General features: G+C 30.2%; 1 protein-coding gene across 1 annotated transcript; it reads right to left on the bottom strand.

Annotated features, from left to right (window-relative positions):
- Positions 1 to 529: 529 nt before the first annotated feature.
- Positions 530 to 4,374, bottom strand: LOC127082230 (protein FANTASTIC FOUR 4-like). Its single transcript, XM_051022476.1, has 2 exons — positions 3,348 to 4,374; positions 530 to 607 (listed from the first exon to the last, which is right to left on the bottom strand). Exons 1-2 carry the CDS (start codon positions 4,224 to 4,226, stop codon positions 530 to 532), a joined length of 957 nt encoding a protein of 318 aa, XP_050878433.1. The 5' UTR covers positions 4,227 to 4,374.
- Positions 4,375 to 8,966: the final 4,592 nt, after the last annotated feature.

Genomic DNA, 8,966 nt, shown 5'->3' with positions numbered 1-8,966 from the left:
TATGCGTATCCATATCAACTTCATGGTAAGGGTGTATGGGACGTCATTGCCAATGGTCCTAATGAAATTACAATGGCCAATGGTGAAGGCACCCTCATACAAAAATCAGAAAATCAATGGAATGATAATGATAGGAAGTTGTGGTCCCATAATTGGGAAGCACACAATATTCTCATATTCGCTTTAGGTGTTGATGAGTATTGTCGTGTCTCTCATTGTGAAACCCCCAAGCTATGTAAGCCACATTAGAAGTTTCCCATGAGGGAACTAATAAAGTCAAATAAGCTAGGATCAACATATTAAACCAAGAGTTTGAACTCTTTCGTATGAAGCATGGTGAAACCATTGCCAATATGTAAAAGAGATTCACACATCTTATTAATAGATTGAATACTCTAGGTAATCCTATCTCCAATGCTATTTCTACTAACAAGATTTTAAGATGTCTTAACAGGGAATGACAACCCAAGATCACCACGATTAAAGAAGAGAATTATCTTAAAGCACTTGATATGTCTTCTTCTTCTTTCTAGTCAAGGATGCACCTGCATCTTCTTCTTCTTCCTCTTTTTCCAACTTTACCAATTTCCTTAGTCTCTTCTTCCTTCTAGGTCCTTCTGATATGACAAACACAAAAGCAAAATTTTGAGGAGACCTTCCACTCCTAGTCTTAGAGGGCATTATTTCAGTAGCAACAACTACTTCCTCAAGGTTTGGTTTATAAACCATAACCATAAAAATTGATTGGATCATAATAATTTGTTACCCATGCACACCCCTAAGGAAAAGTACCATTGGTACATGTCACTTACTTGGGAACTCGCTTGTCTCATGGCATGGCAAAAAATAAGCAAGTGTTGCATTATCCACAAGTGAGACAAAATACATTGTTGGATGAAACAACAACTCAGTGATTACGGTGTTAATCTTGGATTTGTCACGATAAGATGTGACAATACTAGTGTCATAAACCTCACAAAAACCCTATCCTTCACTCTGAGGCTAAACACATTGAAGTTAGACACCATTTTATTATAGACCATGTTGAAAAAGGGAAATGCGTACTTGAGTTTGTAACTTCATCTGATCAGCTGGCAAATGTTTTTACTAAACCACTCATTTTGGAAAACTTCTTTTTCATAAGAACTGAGCTAGGAATATTAAACAATTCATGCATTTATTAATATGCCTATATGTTTTCATCTCAAATGCAATATGATCTATATGGTTATATTTGCATATCTTACTTCTTGCAATGAATAGTTTTATCACCTTTTTTATTTTGACAAATGGGGATAAGTATACTCTCTACCTAGTTGGGGGGGGGGGAGTTTAACTACTCCAAATATATTTTTTGTTTATTTCTTTTACCACCTCCTTGAGAGATGTGTTGCCATCATTAAAAAGGGGGAGAATATGGATCTATGTGCTTGTAGGTATAAAGTTGATAACTCCACAAAAGATCATATATGAAGTTTTGATGACGGCAACGTAAATAGTTGTGATATTGAAGCCGGTGGCAATAGCATTAAACACTCTGATAATGGTGATCTCAAAACCTCATCAAGAAAATAGACTCAAGACTAAAGTGCTTATATAATCGATGCATCCAACAAAGAATCTTGAAATCTCAAATAAAATGTGAAAGTTTGTCAAATTTTGTCTGTCTGAGTGACTAGAGTTTTGTAAAAGTAAGGAAGTAGCTCTTAAGATCTAAGACAACTCACACACACTTAAAAGAATTTTTCTAATCTTTTTATATCTTAAAAATATTTTCAAAACCAAATCAAGTGATTAAGAAGTTGTCCACAATCATTTAAAAGGATTTTTAAACTAACCAATCGATTGGGAACTCAAGTCAATAGATTGGGAAACTCTTTTGAGTTTTTCAGTCGATTCGAATATTAAGTCAATTGATTGGAGAATGTCTAATAGATGAACCAAGCTATTAAAACAACACCTTAATGATTTGTAACGACTCTATATAAGATATTTTCATGTCAGACAAGGTAATCGATTAAAAAAGATTAATCCAATCGATTAGCTCATCAATTCTGCCCATGGATTATTTCTTTTTATTTTATTTTTCCAACTCTTATATAAAGGAGGCTCACCTATTATTCATTTGACGCCACTTTCTAAAACTTTATATTTTCTTTGAAATTTATCTCTCTAACTTCTCTCCCATCTTTCTAGAAAATATTTCTTTCACTTATAGACTCCTTAGTGATTGTGAGAAAGAGTTTTGTAAGTGGTTGTGCTGCTTATTTAATTCTTGGGAGTGCGATACTCTTGAGAAAATTGAATTTGTTTCTTGAAATAAATCAATCATAAAATCTCTTTTTTGGTTTATTGAACTTTGCTGAAAGAAATTTTGTTTTTTTGGTTATTGAGATAAACCTAAAAATCTCTAAGGTTCGTTAGCTTAATCTATGATAAAAGTTATATTTGGTTGCGAATAAGCATGTTAAAATCTCAAAATCAAATTGTACAAAGGTTTTGTGGGAATAACCTTCAAAAGCTCAAAGTTTATAGTCAAACTCTCAAAAAGACCTCTTTAGGAAAGGAATAAACCAATGTTCAGGCAAACCGATATAAATCTCTGGTGTAATCTCTCTAACTCTATCATTTTAATTTTCGCTACCGTTTACTCTTAAAAAACTACTAACACAATTTTAAATTTAATAAAAAATAAAATAAAAATAATTATGAATTTTAAATACCACGATTCATCCTCTCTTATATTTAAAATCTGTTGTCCAATAATTGCTTATTCTCACTCTACTCATGTTTGGAGAATTAGTCACACAAAAATGCCTACCGATGACAATATGTCAATTTGACGCCACCCTTTGTAATCTTTCCTCTGAATCTGCAGTGCACTTATTTGTGTTATGTCCTTTTCATTTTCATTGATGCAGAACCCTATAAATCAGGCCATAGATTTCACCACTTTTTCTACTATGCTATGTGTCTGTAAGAAAGGGTGGAGCCCTCAATGCTCTCTAGTTATTTATGCATCAATCATTGTCACTTTTAATGTAATTTTTGACAATGCATGAAAAATATCAGATTCAAAAACCTTACTGCTCTCAGAATACAATTATATCCAAAATCTTTGCCTGAACTTCTATCACATGTAATACTACAAGTTAGGCAAACTTAACTTTAGATTTTGCTAATCTGCTTTATTCTTTGTTTTCTTGTGGGTGAGGCCTAGCCCCTTCATCATGTAATATATTTTTTTTATGAGGATTATATAAAAAAATTATCAAATTTATAATCCAAAAATGTAACTAATGTAATATTACAAATAGTAATTTTTTCTCCTATTCCATTTTCTTTTATTTGACCACAACTATATAATAAGAAAATTGAGTGGAACATAAAGGAGAGAAAATAAAATATTCACTAAGCATTGTCGTTCTAGAATCCTTGCAAAGCTTCCTATTGTGAACAAACAACTGATGTGAATCTTGTGTTGCTTCATTTGACCCTTGATATATGTTCATGTTCCCATAGACAACAACCTTGTTTCTATTACTATTTTGATGTTCACAATATTGATAACCATTCATCAGAATCAACGAATTCGAACCATGTTGTACAGCTTTAACATCCTCAAAATTGGTCACTTTGTTGAGTTTTTCTGACCATTTTGGTTTCTTGTTAACTAGCCCAATTGCCTTATTAACCGCTAATTCTAAACTAAGAGCACACGGTTGCTCTGTCACAGTCTCATTTTCATCATGGATTTCTTCATCATCATGATTAGCAAACGTGAGGATAAGGCGACCGTTCTGTCGCGTAGCGGCGAAGCTGTTGCGTGAAGGAACCGACGCAACTTGTAGGAACAAAAACAATCTTCCATTGTCGCGGTGGGGCCTCATATGAAGTTGTTGAGTTTGAGTAGTGAGTGAAGAAAGTGGAGGAGGAAAACAGCGAGGCTTCTTCACCATGTTCGCTGTTTCTTTCAATTTTTCATCATCCTCAGATGATGATGATGTGTAAGAAGAAGAGAAACCATCTGAACCGGTTTCTGATCCAAGGCTCTCGGTGCAAATTTCAAGACTCTTTTCACTTAAATAACTTTTTGTTTTTTTCACAAGTGGGTGAATATATGGAGTGGTGTTTGATTGTGAAGCTTCATCTTTGTTATTTTGTTCCAAAATTGAACTCCATATATCCAAGTTTGAGAGTTCTTGGGAGGAAACGGTTTTTGTCATTGAAAGTGATAGAGTTGCAAAAGAGGAAGAAAAACTGAGGAATGGTGGATGGTAGTGAAGTGGTAGAAATGAAGAGTATTTATAAGCTGCCAAAAAGCTGCTTCACCTGTCTCAAGATTCCATTTGTTGATTTCCACTATGTTTGTTATATTCACTTAACAAAAGGTACCACAAAACCAAAATAAGGTTTTAAATTTTATACTAGGCTAAAGGGAGGTCTCTTGTTGGTGCACTTTAGCTTTTAGACACAATTTTGAAATGTTTCATTTATATGTTTATTTTTCAAATGTGAATTAGTAGTCTCACTTTAAATTAAAAAGTGAGTGTTAAACAACACATTAATAAGAATATATATATATATATATATATATATATAATATATATATATATATATATATATATATATATATATATATATAATATATATATATATATATATATATATATATATATATATATATATATATATATATATATATATATATAAAAATCGATGCTAATTTTAAGTAAGTCAGATCAATTAGTGTGTTTAATTAATTTAAATGAAGGTTGAATATTGGTTTAATATATATTTTTTTATGTATCTTGTACTTAGGGTTCATTTTCACCCCATAACTATTAAAAAGACTATTTTGTTTCCTGAGTTTTTCAAAACCTATCACGTTAGTCATTTTCATCCAAATGTTCGTAACAACATCAATTTTCGCTTGTGACTGATTTAGCGATGGAAAACCCGTCACTGAAAGAGTTTTTTTTTTAGTTTTTAATATCTTCTTCATTAAATCAACTTTTATGTCAAATCTAAATAGAAATTTTAATCCGAAAACATAATCCTCACAATTTTGCATTGAATGTTATTTATATTCTTCTTTCACTACTATAAATAATATATTTTATGACGAAACTTTCACATCACCGAAAAAAAACTGAGATGAAACCATATATGCGTCACATTTTTTTTAAATACCATATATTCCATTGGTTTAGCTGAAAACCGAGGGGTAAAATATTTAGAAGACACACATTCAAATCTCAGCAATTACATTTTAGCACATTTTAATTTTTAATTTTTTTTTATGACATATTATCCCAATTTTGCTTAAAACCGAGGAATAAAGTATTTAATGGACACGTCTTCGAATATTAAAAACTATATTTTATCACCTTTTAATTTTGTTAAATTTATTTTATGACATATTAGCTCGGTTTTGCTGAAAACCGAGAGGTAAAGTATTTAGAGGACACGTCTTCGAATCCCAACAACTAAACTTTATCACCTTTTAATTTTTTTTTAAAATTATGACAATTACCTCGGTTTATCTGAAAACCGAAGGGTAAAGTAACTTATTTTTATTTTTTATTTTATTTATTTATGATAAATTTGATGAAGCAATTAAATAGCGAATCTTTGTTGTCCATTTATAAAGTAACAATGGTCAATATATTGTCAAATCATCAATCCACATGAAACTTTAGTGATCCGCATGAAACTCTCACTAGCCAACCAAAATGTTAATGCCACAACTATCCATCTTGGATGCAAAGTGTTGAAATTTAAACTTAATATATTAAAAACAATGATAATGAAAGCAAGATCAGAAAAATATTTCATGGTTAGTTTGTTAACGTAATATTTTCTCTAGTAATTCTTGCTAAAAATGTTTAATGTTTTTTGGAAAATATGAAAGTAACTTATTAATGTTAGTTGTAGTTGTATCAAGTAAAATATTTAATATTATTGTTCTTGTTGAAATTTAGTATTTAACGATTCTATGGATTTTGTTTATTTGTTGTTGCTGTTGAGATTTAATGTTTAAAGATTCCATAAATTTTGTTGTTGTTGTTGTTGAGATTTAATGTTTAAGGATTTTATTGATTTTGTTTTTGTTGCTGTTATTGGTGTTATGGTAGATGATGATGAATAAGAATTAGAATTTGTCAATAAATTTGATGCTCCGTATATTAAAAAAAAAACAGGTTAAAAACAAAATTTTGTAAACAGGACGTTTCCCCTCGATTATTGTTAAAACACGAGGTAAAGAGTAGCGCAATTTTGAAAATAGTCGAACCCATGACCAGTGTCACTTTCCCCCTCGGTTACTCAAAAATCGAGGGGTAAAGTGGCAGGTTTTCATATCGCCTTTCGTTACCTCGCTTATGTAACCGAGGTTATATTCCATTCGTGTCTGAGGTGAAATGGAGTTATTTGTAGTAGTGTTTCCTTTTCTGCACCTTCCCTTTCCCTTCATAATTTCTAATTAGGGTTTTTAGAAGCACCTTTTCCCCTTCTCTTTAATCAAAGGGTGAAAATTAAAGGTTTTCTTCAATTAATTTTTGTTTCTTCTACTATGAGATTGTGTCTGCTGTATGGTATGGTGTCCGCCAATGTACTCTTCATGATGAACCCTTCCTTTGGCCACTATTTATGGTATTGTGTCCACCTTGATTAAAAATTTTAAATCGTTGCTCTCAACATCATTGATAACAATGAAGGCGATGATGATGACCATAATTCACATCCTTGCTCCGATTTTGGTATGTCCCTCTTTACGAATTTGGAATTAGGTGAAGTTATTTGATTGGTAAAAATTATTTGTTAGGAAGTCTTCCATCTTTGATACGCGGTTATCTTCCTTTTTCATTTTCAAGGTTTGAAAAAAATTAAGGATTTTGAATTTGAGGTTTAATAAAATTGTTGGAGTGACCACTAATGTTTTATCTTCTCTTGATAGTTCAGATGTTTTAATGAGTGGTTACAATCCTTGTTTTATTGGGTTAAAAAGGGTATATTTTTCTTTTAATCAATTAAGTGAAGTTATTCCCGAGGAGAGATTGGTAAGACTTGTGGGAAGCTTGAGCATTTGGATTTGTCTTTTGATGAAGAAGACGAAGATCAATGAAAACTCATAAAATATTTGTAGTAACATATTTTTTGGTCACTAAATCAGACATAAAATTGGTATAACTCATATGACATTTCATGTTAGTGCAACATAGTCTTATTGATTGACTTTGACTAATGGAATTGATAAAAAGAACTTATATGATTCAGGTTGTATAGTTAATGGACTTAAATGATAGTTGTATTTAGTTAACGGGCCAAAATGAATCCCAAATACAAGATATGAGATAAAAAAGAGTATTAAGCTCCAAATATTATATTTAGAAGAAACATATTTAATAAATATTCTTATATTTAAATTTTTGTAATATGAGGATGTAGCTTAGATGGTAGAGTGCTTGCTTAGCATGCAAAAGGTATGGGGATTGATACCTTGCATCTCCATAATCAAAATATGTTTTTATTTATTTAAAAAATGATATATTTCCTTATATATATTGTTTTTAATGAGATGAAAATGATGCATAGGATAATTTTTTTAGAAAATTTTGTTTAAACTCATTTATTTAATACATCAAAATATGTTACAACAATTTATTTTTTACTTATAACAACGTCAGTAAATATATTTTGTTATTTAGGATAATTTTTTTAGAAAATTTTGTTTAAACTCATTTATTTAATACATCAAAATATGTTACAACAATTTATTTTTTACTTATAACAACGTCAGTAAATATATTTTGTTATTTATCAGATACCTCATCTTAATCAGATACGTCATTTATTTAATAAATCTAAATTTGATATATTTACTGACTAAGATGAGATAATGACTAGAGACCCTGGTTAAAGTGAGACAAGCGACTTAGCATGATTTATGCACATGACACTTGTTGTAGAATGAAATCAAATACCTAGGAAATTTGATGAGGGAGGGATTTTTTTTATAGAGGTTTCAAGAAGCTCATGTTTGAATATGATTATGAAGCGGATTTTTTAGATAACATGGACTGATTTGGTCGGTCAATATAATCTTCACGAAAATAATTGGATTAAATCAATTTAAGCTATCAAAAGAAAATGAGATTCGTGCTACATGAAGAAATTCACATTTGACATGCAAAATAACCAAGTAAGTGAAAGTATGGATGCTTACTTCAAATCTTATATAAAACTAAATATAGATAACCTACATTTCTTCAAATGTTTTGAGCAAATTATTGAGGAGAAGAAAGAATATAAATTGAGTTGTGTGTATGCATTCTCACATAAGCTTTCGAAGTTAAAATATAATATGTCACCCCCTAATATTACACATGTAAAAAGCACACACATGCAAGCGCGCACACACATACACAAAGAGAATAAAGAATGAGATGACTTAAAGAGACAAAAGCAATGTTAAACGATAACATGCTAAACAAATAAGAGCCTTGCCTAAAGGAAAGCCACAAAATCAAGTATCTCACGTATTTAAGTCAATATGGATATACAGTGTTAATTTAAAAAGTCTTGAAGATTTTAAGACTTTTGAGGAGTGTATTGACTTTTTCTATTTTTTTTTAAAGATTGTTTACTGTCACTATTTTTCAGTAGATTTCAAAGAATTATAGTTGCGATTTTTAAGATTTTACAGTACTTTATGGATTTTTAAGATTTAAACGGAATCAACGAATTTCAAAAAAAAAATAATGAGTAAATAAAAATGGTAATAAATAAATTCTAAAATTAATACAAATGTTAATTCTTTTAATAATAAAATGTTTTGTTTTTAAATTAACAAAAGTGATTTTAACTTCATATTATCTTAAATAATATTTCTCTATATATTTAAGGATATATTGGTCCTCCATAAATTCACATCTTATTGTTCACACTTTTGCGTCTGAAAACAT

Source organism: Lathyrus oleraceus, chromosome 5, assembly GCF_024323335.1.
Source record: "Lathyrus oleraceus cultivar Zhongwan6 chromosome 5, CAAS_Psat_ZW6_1.0, whole genome shotgun sequence".
Lineage (NCBI taxonomy): Eukaryota > Viridiplantae > Streptophyta > Magnoliopsida > Fabales > Fabaceae > Lathyrus > Lathyrus oleraceus.
This window is presented reverse-complemented; position numbering and strand designations above follow the sequence as displayed.